A 14,928-nucleotide genomic window follows, 5' to 3' on the forward strand; every position below is an offset into this window, starting at 1 on the left:
AATAATTCTGGTAAACATATACGCTCCCAATATAGGAGCACCCAAATACATAAAAAAACTCCTGGAGGATATCAAGGGAGAGATTAATAGCAACACAATCATAGTAGGAGACTTTAATACCCCACTATCACCACTGGACAAATCCTCTAAACAAAAAATCAGCAAAGAAACAGCAATCCTAAATGACTCACTAGACCAGATGGAATTAATTGACATCTTCAGAACATTTCACCCCAAAGCCACAGAATATACATTCTTCTCAAGTGCACATGGGTCATTTTCAAAGATAGACCATATGCTGGGTCACAGGCAAAGTCTCTTCAAATTCAAGAAGATAGAAATTATATCAAGCATCTTCTCAGATCACAGTGGCATAAAACTGGAAATCAACTACAATAAATACAATCCAAAGAAATCAAACACATGGAGACTAAACAGCATGCTATTAAACAAGGACTGGGTCACCAGAGAGATCAAGGAAGAAATAAAAAACATCATGGCAACAAATGACAATGAAAACACAACAATCCAAAATCTATGGGACACAGCGAAAGCAGTCTTGAGAGGGAAGTTCATAGCTCTACAGGCCTATTGCAAAAAACAAGAAACAATGGTAATAAATTACTTAACCCTACAACTCAAAGAGCTAGAAAAAGAGCAGCAAGAAAAGCCCAGTGTAACCAGAAGGAAGGAAATAACAAAGATCAGAGCGGAGATAAATGACATAGAGACCAAAGAAACAATACATAAGATCAACAAAACCAAGAGCTGGTTCTTTGAAAGGATAAACAAGATTGATGGACCTCTAGCCAGGCTCACCAAGAAGCAAACAGAGAGGACCCAAATAAACAAAATCAGAAATGAAAGAGGTGAAATAACAACAGACCCCGCTGAGATACAAAGGATTGTTACAAAATACTACGAACAACTCTATTCCAACAAACTGGACAACCTGGAGGAAATGGACATATTCCTAGAAAAATATAACCTTCCAAAAATCAATCAAGAAGAATCTAAACAGCTCAATAGGCCAATAACTATGGACGAAATTGAAGCAGTCATCAAAAAGCTTCCGACAAACAAAAGCCCGGGGCCTGATGGCTTCACAGGAGAGTTTTACCAAACATTCAAGGAAGAACTAAAACCTATCCTCCTCAGACTATTCCAAAAAATTCAAGTGGAAGGAACACTTCCAAGCTCCTTCTATGAAGCCAGCATCACCCTAATACCAAAACCAGATAAAGACAACACAATGAAAGAGAATTACAGACCAATATCCCTCATGAACATAGATGCCAAAATCCTCAACAAAATTCTAGCAAATCGGCTCCAGCAGTACATCAGAAAGATCATACACCATGACCAAGTAGGATTTATCCCAGGAATGCAAGGATGGTACAATATCCGCAAATCAATAAACGTGATACATCACATAAACAAATTGAAAGATAAAAATCACATAGTCATATCAATTGATGCAGAAAAAGCATTTGACAAAATCCAACACCCTTTCTTGATAAAAACTCTCAACAAGGTGGGAATAGATGGCTCATACCTCAACATAATAAAAGCTATATATGATAAACCCACAGCAAACATCATACTCAATGGACAAAAACTAAAAACATTTCCCCTAAGAACAGGAACAAGACAGGGATGCCCACTCTCACCACTCCTGTTTGACATAGTACTGGAAGTATTAGCCATTGCAATTAGACAAGAAGAAGAAATAAAAGGCATCCAAATTGGAAAAGAACAAGTAAAGCTGTCTTTATTTGCAGACGACATGATATTGTACATAAAAAATCCGAAAGACTCCGTCAAAAAACTAATAGACTTAATAAATGAATTCGGCAATGTAGCAGGATACAAAATTAACGCCAAGAAATCTATGGCCTTTCTATACACCAATAGTGAACTTACAGACAGAGAGACTAAAAAGGCAATCCCATTTACCATCGCACCAAAAAAATTAAGATACCTAGGAATAAACTTAACTAAGGAGGTAAAAGACCTATACACGGAAAACTACAGGACACTGAAAAAAGAGATAGAGGAAGACGTAAACAGATGGAAGAACATACCATGTTCATGGATTGGTAGAATCAACATCATTAAAATGTCCATACTACCCAAAGCAATCTATAGATTCAATGCACTCCCCATTAAAATACCAACGGCATATTTCACAGACCTTGAAAGAACTCTCCAAAAATTCATCTGGAATAAAAAAAGACCCCGAATAGCCACAGCAATCCTGAGAAAGAAGAATAAAGTAGGAGGGATCTCAATACCAGATTTCAAGCTGTATTACAAAGCCACTGTTCTCAAAACAGCCTGGTACTGGCACAAGAACAGACATATAGATCAATGGAACAGAATAGAGAATCCAGATATTGACCCAAACCACTATGCTCAATTAATATTTGACAAAGGAGGCATGAACATACAATGGAATAAAGACAGTCTCTTCAATAAATGGTGTTGGGAAAATTGGACAGATACATGCAAAAAAATGAAGCTTGATCACCAACTTACGCCATACACAAAAATAAACTCAAAATGGATACAGGACTTAAACATAAGACGGGAAACCATAAAAATACTAGAGCAATCCACAGGCAGCAAAATGTCAGACATATGCCAAAAGAAATTCTTCACTGACACTGCCCCTAGGGCAATGGAAGCTAAAGAGAAAATTAACAAATGGGACTACATCAAAATAAAAAGCTTTTTCACAGCAAAAGAAACCATCAACAAAACAACAAGAAGGCCCACTGCATGGGAGAACATATTTGCAAATGGCATCACTGATAAAGGTTTAACCTCCAACATCTACAGGCAGCTTATACAACTTAATAAAAGGAAGATAAATGATCCAATAAAAAAATGGGCAACAGACCTAAATAGAATCTTTTCAAAAGAAGACAGAAGGAAGGCCAAGAGACACATGAAAACATGCTCAACGTCACTAATTATCCGAGAGATGCAAATCAAAACAACAATGCGGTACCATCTCACACCTGTCAGAATGGCTATCATCAACAAATCAACAAACGACAAGTGTTGGCGAGGATGCGGAGAAAAAGGAACCCTCGTGCACTGCTGGTGGGATTGCAGACTGGTGCAGCCACTGTGGAGAACAGTATGGAGTTTCCTCAAAAAACTGAAAATGGAACTCCCATTTGACCCAGTAATCCCACTCCTGGGAATATATCCGAAGAAACTAGAAACACCAATTAGAAAGGATATATGCACCCCTATGTTCATAGCAGCACAATTCACCATAGCTAAGATTTGGAAACAGCCTAGGTGCCCGTCAGCAGATGACTGGATCAGAAAACTGTGGTACATCTACACAATGGAATACTATGCTGCCATAAAAAAGAAGGAATTCTCATCATTTGCAGCAACCTGGGAGGAATTGGAGAACATTATGTTAAGTGAAATAAGTCAGTCAATGAAAGAAAAATACCACATGATCTCACTCATTTATGGATAATAAAGAACATTATAATCTTGAACAAAAAGATAGATACAGAGACAGTAAAGCATCAAACAGACTGTCAAATTACAAGGGGAAGGTTAGGGAGAGGTGGGGGAGATAAGAGATCAATCAAAGGACTTGTATGCATGCATATAAGCATAACCAATGGATGCAAAACTCTGGGGGGTGGGGGCATATATGGGAGGGGGGTGTGGGGAGGGCAATGGTAAGATATGTACACATATAATACCTTAATAAAAAAATTGAAAAAAAAAAAAAATAAAACTGGTTGATCAAAAAGTCAAAAAGCTGTAAGAGCAGGATTTAAAAATAACACATAAAAAGATTAATAAATAAAAATTAGTCATAATGTGTGTCATTACAGGCCTTAAAGTGATTAATGTTATATTATATGAACACAGTTTCTAAAACACTGTAATGTGAAGATGTAATTTTCCATTAACCAGGTCACAAAGCATCACAAAAAAATCAAGTGATTTAATTATAGATATTTAAAACACGTATTTGGGAAAAAATAAAAAAATCGCCTAAAGTTGGCTGGCTTTTAGTATTATCTCCTCCCACCCCCCAAAATAAGACTAAAGGATAAATTTATGACCAACTGGACCTTTCATGGCCAAGCAATTAAGGATCCTAGAGTCATAAAACACTTGGTAATGATCAAAGAGAAAACCCATTAAAGTAATAAATTTAAAAGACAGGAAAGAAGCAAAACATGTTATAAAGGATGTAATGAGTTTGAATTACAGTTTGAATCTTTGATATATATTTGTCACTGTTTTTTTTTTTTAAAAAAAATGTGTCAAAGCAAACAAAAACACTCAGAGATGAAAGTAACCTATAGAAAATCATAAAATACTAAACTTAATCATAAAATCTAATGAACTTCACACTTTAAATTAGAATATGGGATGAAAAAGAGATTATATTCCTGATCCAAAGAGTTTATATTATTAAGTGTAAGAGCCAAGATTTGAATACCACCTTAACCTGACTCCATATGAATGCTATTCTTTTTATTCATCCATGTCTCAATTTGATTATATAAAGTTCATAAATTAAAATTCAAAAGAATCTCTAAATTTTATCATTTTAGATATTGAAAGTGTCACAAATATTATAGAGTTTCATATTTAAATGTGAATTCTAGGGGGAAAATACATAGCTAAATTACAATGTAAGAAGGCTAATGCCATGGGTAAATGAAACTGAACACTATTTGAAGATTTCAAATGTGCTGATCTTTTAGGCCCGTGGTTGGCAAACTGCGGCTCGTGAGCCACATGCAGCTCTTTGGCCCCTTGAGTGTGGCTCTTCCACAAAATACCACGGCCTGGGCGACTTTATTTTGAAGAAGTGGCGTTAGAAGAAGTTTAAGTTTAAAAACTTTGGCTCTCAAAAGAAATTTCAATCATTGTACTGTTGATATTTGGCTCTGTTGACTAATGAGTTTGCAGACCACTGTTTTAGGCAAACAAACCCACTTTGAACATTTCTAGAATTAGGAGAATACGAGGTATAACTTCCAGTTATAAAATAAATAACTTATGGGGATTGTAATGCACTGTATAGGAAATATAGTCAATAATATGGTAATCACTTTGTACAGTGACATATACAAACCCATTTAACTTTATAAAATATCAACCCTTCAAATGGCTTTTTACTTCATTTTTACTGCTTGTTCAAGCTCATTCTTGGCATTGATACATGCATATATATTTGTTTTTCAAGATAATGTTCTTGTTACAGATACCAGAACAAGATTGAAATCCAGGGAAACATGCAAGCGAAAGATGAATAAACACCATAGCTCTCTTTTAAAAACCCAACAGGAAATGAACCGTTAAAGCACCTACTAAAGGAAGACTAAGAAGAGAGCACAAATAATTTTTAATTTAAAATAAAGTCAACAAAGACCCACAGTAAACAGTGAAATTGAATAAATGTTGGGTCATCACGTAATGTTAACTGTTCTCATCCTCTCCTCACACAGCATTTTTAGACTTACTGAGATTTAAAATATTCCAGTATGCAAATAATACACTTTATAAAATGGTGATTATTTTAATGATTCAAGACTCAGATTTCCCCCTACATTACCTAGTTTACAAAATAACCAGAAAACTATTCCCTATGACATTTGCAAATGCAAGATTCTGGAATTAGAAACTCAGATCCCTAAACTCACTTTTGTCAGACAATGTGACAAAAGTGAGTTTAGGGATGCACAAAAGCATCTTTCTGTTTCTTGTGGAAAGAAAAACTGTTCCCTTTCCACAAAGTAAATTTATTCATCTATTTAAAGGGTCATACAGAATAACCCATGACTCAGACAGCATGTTGGAGGTAAAAGATTTCACAGTTAATGATTACATTTTAAATGATGCAATACTTACTCTGAATATTTTACTAAATTATCAAATACTACATGCCATTGACCCCTACTACTGTCTAATAGAAAGAAGACTTTTCTGTCCTTTTACCTCAGATATTTGTGTCTCAACAGAGAACATGGATTAGTTATTCCCAAGTTTTTAATTCTGGGGATTGCTGTCCAAAAGGAGAATAATTTAAACACAATACTTATATGATGGTGAGTATTTTAAAAGGTGATAATGAACTCTAATTCAAATTTTCATATGCTGAAATTACTCTTCCTAACAATAAAACATTACCGTACCTATTCAGATTGGTCAACAAGACCAATGCCCACTGTTTCATCCTGACACAGAGAGAGACAGTATAGGAGGAAACTACCCTTTCTCTGGAGATCAACCAATTTCAAAGGCTGGATCGTAACTGCCCACATCCTACTCTCTCTTAATAAACTATTATTGATCACAGTCATGAAGTTATTTAAATTTAGTAAATGTTTTCCATCTCAGAGGTATTTGAGTGTAATACTCATTTTGTGGTTTGTTTCTTCCTTTTATGTTCCACTTTTTTAAAAATTATTATTAAACAAGGACAGTATCATCTTAACATTCTGGAATTTGGTGAGAAGGTTCGAAGGTGACGTTAAGGATTTTAGGACCCCTTCCAGTCTGCATCTCCAGCGCAGAAGGGCACACATCGCTCCACGTGCCCACTTAGCTGTCCTCGGCTCCCTGCTGCTGTGACTTCATCTCTCCTGAGAGGTGAAAACTTGCACTTGACAATGTTTAATTGCCAACATCAGAAAACAGCAATTTTGGATCTCTGTTATTTGCTAAAAACAGAAAGGATCTCCAGAAATACTTGAAAAAATACAATAATTTAGAGAAGTCTTTAAAAAATAAGAATAAGCAAGGAGGAATATAAGGTAACACAGAAGAGCAGTGCTACTGAGGAAAACTGACTAGAACTTAAGCAGCTTCTACTGTTTTAATTAATACATGATTTCTGTTATTAGTATGTGACTAATCTCAACACGTGTCTAAATGTGTCCATTGAGCAGAACTAAAAAAAAAATAAACTATCACCTTATTCTGTAACTTTTCATGTCTCAAATTTGCAAAAGAGGTGATTTTTTTTAAATCCAGAGGCCTATGTGTACATCCCATCGATGCTAACAAAATAAAAAATGTAACAAGACTGCCAGACTGCTGTGAAGTACAAAAGGAACATCCAGCAAAGAAGAAAAGGTGCAGTGGCCCAGGAACAAGAGGACAAACATAAAGCGATGACAAAGGAATGCAGAGGATGGCTAAGGAAGGCACAGGGCAGGCTGAAAGCACCGAGAAAGGGGAGAGGGATACCAGTAGGTTCAAAAGAGGCGACAGAGATTTGAGTCCTTGAATACGCATACATGTCTCACTGTCCAACCCAGCCAGCCACAGACCATGTAAGAACTCTGACTACAATTCAATAAAACAAATTATTTCTTGCATCTGGATATTTATAGACAGAGAATAAACTAATTGGAACAACCAACAATGGCAAATTGGCTATTAACTGAAAGATTATCTGGAAATAGTAAAAAAAATACTAACATCTTAAGCAGAAATATATGTCTAAACACATCAATCTAGAATATTCAATATGAATTTTACACTGCTTTTCAGACATAAGTTAATGAAATTAAGTTAATAAACGTTTATTGAATGCCTACTATGGGGCGGGCATTGTTTTAAGTGTTTAAGCTATTGTCAAGGAACCTCCATTCTAGTGAGAGAAATAGGCAATATCTGGCATGTTTAAGTGCACCCCCCCCCCCAAATAAAGCACTATATTATAACATTTTTATAATGATTATGTCATCTGTAGCATCAGCAAAGAGTATAAACTGAAAAATGATTCTCTGAGCTTCACTGCCTAGAATATATATGTAGTTCAAGAGTTTTTAAGGATTAAACATTCAACGTTTCCTTCAAATATGTCTTTAATTGAAGCCCGAACTAATAACACATCCCTTGAAAATATTCCTTAAATATTGCATTACAAGTATTTAATGGAAATTATTAAATATACTGTATGTCAATTTCTGAGATACTAGACCTTAAGCTATCAGGGCAGAAATGTTTTTCCCCCTTTGTTTCTTCTTTGTGAATTCAGAACCCACACAGTGTTTAGAATAAAGCACAATCTTGAATTACAAAATTTATTATAAAACAATTTAAATTTAAGTGTCAAAGAACTGCTTCTAACCTTCACTGAAAAGAATGGCTGTCTTGCTCAAGCACTTCAGTTATATTTTAGAATGTTTTAATTAAATATGTATAAATATTAGTGTTGTACTTAAAAACGTTTAAGCATTGCTTAAGCAGGATAGCAGAGCCCCAAAGTTTAAAAAGATCCATCCAAGTTAGATTATTTAAACTTGCAATAAATAGATGTATTTTCTTGGAAAAATATCTATTGTTACAGTAAAACTTGAGTTTCCTTTCTAACAAGATTGTATGATTACTCGTTTATATTGTCCTTTCCGCAGGAATTCACACACCCCCTGTTTGCATCCTGTTATTCACTTGGAGCTTCCCTTAACTTCACTAGACTGTTTCCCTAATAGTGGTTTTAGCACACAGGAATCCTACTGACTGCCAACAGTTTGCATTTAGTGTGCCTTCAGGTCATAAGGATTACCTTAAAATTTTACCCTGTGTTCTCTCAAAAGATTGGATTGCCATCCTAGACCACTAGACACGACTTTGGGAGCTTTTTTTTACTGATTTTTTCCCTTACCTTCCATCTAACTCTGTTCTTGTACTTGGCACAACCTAAGAAACTGTTTAGTGTACGCTTGCCACTGAAACCCAAGCAAACACATTTGTGGTCTTCCTCAAATTTTGTACACTTGGATTTGTCTTTCTGAAGGCAAAGTAAACAATGTTTTTAAAAGTTAATTCAGGGTTTTATCAAGGCCATATTAAATCATTGCCTCAGATTCATCTAGGCTGCTTATTAAAAACTAGAGGCCTGGTGCACGAAATTCGTGCACTGGTGTGTGTGTGTGTGTGTGTGTGTGTGTGTGTGTGTGTGCGCGCGCGCGCGCTCAGACTGGTCTGTGCCCTCTTGCAGTCCAGGAGCCCTTGGGGGATGTCTGACTGCTGGGGAGCAGGTCTAAGCCAGCAGTCAGACATCCTTAGCGCTGCCATGGAGATGGTAGAGGCTCCCACCACTGCTGCTGTGCTCGCGGTGGTGGGAGCACACTGATCACCAGGGGGCAGCTCCTGTGGGAGCACACTGATCACCAGGGGGCAGCTCCTGCATTAAGCGTCTGGCCCCTGGTGGTCAGTGTACACCATAGCAAGCGATTGAGCATCCTTAGCATATCATTAGCATATTATGCTTTGATTGGTTGAATGGATGACTGGACGACTGGACACTTAGCATATTACGCTTTTATTATATAGGATACAGATTCCTGATTTCAACATAGAACTTAAGTAGAATCAGCATAAAAGTGGAATGCCCTAGAATGTGCATTTTTAACAAGCTCTTCAGGCTATTCTGAAGCACAATAAAAACCAGTAATACAAAGCACCTACAATTCAAAATAATATAACTGATTAAGGAATGATGCAAATAGGGGAATAAGAAACTACTATCAAATGCACTGAACCAGAACAAAAAATAAAGTCATTAACAGAGCTAAGAAAATCCTTTGTAACAACTAAGAACTCCATAATGAGCCTGCTAAACTATGGCATTCTTTGGAAATTCCTTAACTTGAGGTACTGAACATGACACACATCTAATCATGAAAAAAATATGTATGTAAATGTATACATTAAATACACATATATATTAATGTGTGTATATGTGTGTATGCATGCACACACAGCCTAGAAAGCAGGAATTATGTAAGTATTAAATAGTACACTGGCTACACATCCACTAAGCAGCTTCGGTTCTGCTCCACTGCTTCTAAATGGGGAACAACTTGTACACTTTTCTCTCTCTCTGTAATATATAGTTTGATTTCTCATTATAGAGCAGCAGGAAATGAAAAGGCAAAATGACTCACATCAATAAATCTTTATCAGAGTCAAGGAATACTAATGCCTTCCTGGCTTCCAGACTGTTCACTAACTCTCTCTTAGTGCAGACAGAGACCACACCTTACATGTCATGGAACCCGACCATAAGGCCAAGCAATAAGCACAGCAAGTGAAGAAATGCTGGGGATCAGGACAGCATTCCGTGAAGCTGGGAATGGCCTCGGGGTACAGTCAACCACAGGGGCTCCTAAACCTCCACATGCAACATCTAGCCCCACCCCCAGAATGTATGATGCCCTAGGTCTGGGGTGGGGCCCAAGATCTGACACTGCTCACAGTTCCCAGGTGATGCGAATCTGCTTGTGTGCAGACTACACTTGGAGCACTATGGATCTAGGGGAAAATTCCCATGTTTTTGCCATGTAAATGGTTCCCAAAAAAGAGAAGTAATTGAGACATGGTCAGGAAAAACAATATAGGGAATCTGGAAGCTTGGGTTCTAGTTCCAACGCTCTCATAAAATGGCTATACAGCTGATAAACATACACCAATGACTATCACATAACTCATCTAGAAGATGAAGGGTCTGATACAGATGAAAACAGAAAATTCAAAGACTTTTTATATAGATCAGAGAAAATTTAAATGTCTACTTTGAACCCTTGAAATTATTAGCTTCAAACTCATGTTTATTGCCTAGATCACAACCATTAAACAATATAGCTTTTATCCAAAATAAAAAACAAATAGCAACAACAAAAAATAAAAAAGATGCTCAGATTGAACACATCAAACCATCAAAATATAAACCTAAAAGGAAATAACTGTTTTGCAATATTCTAAACACAAATTACAGATTCAAGTATCTGCATATGTGACCAGGGCAGCAGTATCAGCACCATCTGAGAGCATGCTAGAAATGCAAAGTCTCTGGGCATACTTAAACCTCCTGCATAAAAACCTTCCTCTTTCAAGATCCTAAGTGATTTGTAAGTACACTGCAGTGAGACGCCCTGATAGGCCACTGAGACTTTATTAATCCTTTACTGTTTGTAAAATAACATTATACATTTCAAACACTGAACATTTCCTGAAAAAAATCTATTTCTGACATATAAACAGATAAAAAGAAATCAATAAATGATTTAATATGAGAAGACACATTGAAACATTTCAAACAAAAACTTCCATTTTAAATGCTTCATGAAGAGAAAATGCTGTATGATTAAAAGGTAATATCACCTAGCTCAGTGGTCGGCAAACTGCGGCTGACAAGCCACATGCAGCTCTCGAGCCGTGGTTTGCCGCTCTGTTGACTAATGAGTTTGCCGACCACTGACCTAGCTCAAATCCCTAACTTTGCAGCTGCGTATACTGAGGTAGGGAGCTGCTAACTAGTTTGACTGAATGGAGACTGAAATCCAATTCTATTAACTCCTATAATGAAATGCCTTTTTCAGTGGAAAAGAAAACTTTTAATTACATGTTCCTAACATACAGTTCATATAAAGCAGAAGTATACATAATTTTGAAAGGATAAATGAAATGACCTATCTATAAAAACGTACTGAAGGAAATCCATAGTACTTATTATGTGTTTTACTCTTTCCATTAAAAAAGAGAGAGAGAGAGAGGGAGACTTCCAAAAAGCAAATTGGAAAAAGAAGTGGAACTGGAAAGTGAAATACTTACTATGAGCATAAGCTCCAAATACATAATTATCAAAGAATGACACCACATTATCATTTAGTGGCAGCATCTGTTTAATGAATAAATCTGGAAAACTGACTTTTGGAAATATGAGCAATTTGGCTTTGCTACTTAAGTTTTACCATAGAGCAATAAACAAAACTTTTTCACATATGGTTAATTTTTGCAGTTTTCAACACAGAAGCAGCCAAATTCAACGTAAGCATTTTATAAGCGACTATAGAAAAATTAAACCCTTTTGTCTTACCATCAAAGAAGCTCTTGGCTCTTAGGTAACTGACACTGAGCCTAAGAACGGAAAGTTTGTCCAGCTTATTAATAACATCTTGTGGAAAAGGCAGCAGGTTCGCCAAACGGTCCAACTCTGTATTGAGTCGGTCTCTATGTCGCTTGGAAGGATTTGACTTGATTCCTTCAGCTGGGATTGGCTTGATGCTGAAAAACAAACAAAATGTCATGAAATACTCTAAAATATATAAAGCAAAATTTTCTATTGCCTTATAGCATCTCCTCAAATATTTTTCTCATAAAACAAACATCTGAAATCTACTTTCAGTTTACATAAATCCTTTCAAAATTATCCTTTTTAAAATCTTAATTAAGCAAAACAAGGGAATGGGTAAAATTCTTCATAATGTTTTTATTAAAAGCTTATGAATCCATGATAGGACTAAGTATATCGTATATACTTTCTATAATGCATACATTTGTGGTACAGTGACTTCCAACTAACAAATCTACTAGGATTTTATTCCCTTTAAACACAACCATTGTTAGGGAAGGAAAAAAAAATCTGTAATAAATTATGTGAAAATCATGCTTCGCAATCTTCTGGAAGCATTTTGGCATCATTTATGTTTGTAGATAAAAAAGAGCAATCCTAAATAAAAAACTTATATTCATCACCCCAGCTTCCTATATTTAACAATTTCATCCTGTTAGTGACAACTTCTCAAAATTCTTTGGCATCTCCAGATGGTCCTAATGCCATCTAATGTGTCTTCCAGTATTAAAATAAGAAAACATTTGACTTTAGATATTTACATTTGTTGAATGACAAATATTGGAAGTTAACTGTGATTACTGGCAAATCTTGCTTTTATGACTGGTCAGTAATTCTACTTTATTAGCATCCATAATTTGTGCCCCAATTAGAAAATTCAATGACATCCCAACATTTAGTTATGATTTTCATCTGAGAGAAAAGAAACTTATGGTTACAAGTAGACCTTGAGTTTAGAAATGAGAAGCTGGACTACTTTACACAAAGGCCTTAGTCAGAAATTCATAGCAGAATTCACAATGAAAAGAGAATTTACAGATCCTTAGACACTCATGCTAAAATATAGAGAAGCTATTAAAAACCAAACAAAGTAATTTTAAGATCATGCCTGCACCTTTCCATTTGACAGAAAAATAATTATCTTGAGTGTTCTTATAACAAACACCTTTTTTCCAGTGTTACTGAGAAAACAAAAACATTTTGACAGTTCAAATGATAGTATCTTTAAAAAGCAGAAATTGATTTGAGTATAGTGCTATTGATGCAATCAAAACATTTCTAGATAATTTATTCTCAATGTTATATGTGAATTAGTAATAGTTTATGCAAAAGATAAGAAATACAAAATTTTAACATTTTTTACATTGTCCCTAATATGTCATTTCTTCAGAACGTGCCTGTTTCTATTTTTTTCTATTATAGTTCAAATTATTTCTGCAAAAAAGATTTAACTGGTAAAATGGCATACATACAAGTCAGTAGAACTACCTCCAGACTGTTTAACTGCATAATTAAATGGTGACTGTTTATGTATTTTCCCTTAATCATATTGCATTTATAATCAAACTGAAGTCACACCTAGTTACTACATTTCTCCAATTAATCAACTGAATTTCAATTTTTATCTACAATGCATGTGTACCTCATTGAGTAATTCTCTATGGATCAATCACTTGTTATTTATTTGCACCTGTCATGTCCTTGGCAGGTCAGAAAAACACTTTTCTACATATTCCAAAAGTGTTATGGGAGCTAAGTATCGGGAACTACCACCTGGAAAAAGATTTTTACAGAAAAGGTGGTATATGAGATGGATCTTAAAAGATGAACCGGATTTCAGGAGGCGACATGACTGGGGAAGGGTGAGCTGCGAGAAGTCCCCTGTGTGAAGTGTGAAGCACTGAGTGCGAGAGAGAGAGAAGGGGGAAGTTTGTTGCGGTTCCTGATGAAGTGGGGATCCTCTTCCCCGCTGGGTGCTGCTGGAGGTGAAGTTCTTAACAAGAGCCCCAGAAAAGGAATTTTCTGAGTCCTGCACGGGAGAACGGGTGATTTTTATTTGTGTGGAATTAAATCCCTGCGTTTCTAAAGTCCCATTTCCCTTAGTCCAGTCATAGAAGCGCAGGTGGGGTTTCAGCAAAGCTAGGAGCAAAGCCAGTGTCCAGATTTCCTTTCCATGTAGGAGCTGGGTCCAGTTCAGCATCAGGCTAGTTCCGGTCTATTAGTCCGCTGTGTGTGCGAATGCAGGGAAGCAGGAGCAAAAGAGCCCCACAAGCCCAGAATCACAGGGGTCCCAACAAAGCCAAGTGCATAAGAGGTCAAACTCCTCTGTTTAGGGGATTATGTACCCCAAATCTTCCTGCCCTTACAGTGGCCACACCCATTTTGGCCCATGATCTCTGTCCTCAGGTCTGACTGACAGAAAGCACCTCCGCCAGTCCCCCAACTTTTCTGGGAATGCACCTATCTTCCCTTTGTCCACTCCCCTTGCCCCAATGTTTTGCAGGGAACATGCCTATAAAGTCTGGCCTTCCCCCTCTTCCCTTCCTGTTATTAGTATCAGTTGGGGCCACATTCTTTCAACAAATATTGACCACCCACCATGTGGCGCAAACACAACACTCAGCATGAACAAAACCCACTAAAGCTGCTGTTCCCATGAAGCTTACATTCCAGTGGGAGGATACATACATAAACATATAACTTTTCGGGCTGTCAGGGTTAAGAAGAAAAATAAAACAAGGTAAGGAAGTAAGGAGTGACAGGGTGCTGGTTTTGACAGCTAGTGATGTTTCAGCACAGACACGAAGACAACAAAGGATGAGCCATGTGGGTGTCTGATGAAAAAAATGTTCAAGGTAGCGGACTCAGCAACTCTCCTCACAGAAATGGCAACCAAATTGGACTTTGGCATCTGGAGTCATCTTGAGCTTTCAGCTAGGATTGGCATGCCAGTCTAGTATTTTTATTTTACTAAGCTGACTGGTGACAGTGAGCACAGAATGCAC

The 14,928-nt window shown here is 36.6% G+C and overlaps 1 protein-coding gene across 1 annotated transcript in view; it reads right to left on the minus strand.

Moving 5' to 3' along the window:
- Positions 1–14,928, minus strand: part of AHR (aryl hydrocarbon receptor) — a 52,305-nt gene that overhangs the window by 27,232 nt on the left and 10,145 nt on the right. The window contains exon 2 of the mRNA XM_079785681.1: positions 11,888–12,075. Coding sequence (XP_079641807.1) covers positions 11,888–12,075 — 188 coding nt within the window. The remainder of the gene's footprint in view (positions 1–11,887; positions 12,076–14,928) is intronic.

Source organism: Cnephaeus nilssonii (genome assembly GCF_951640355.1).
Source record: "Cnephaeus nilssonii genome assembly, chromosome: 12".
Taxonomy (NCBI): Eukaryota; Metazoa; Chordata; class Mammalia; order Chiroptera; family Vespertilionidae; genus Cnephaeus; species Cnephaeus nilssonii.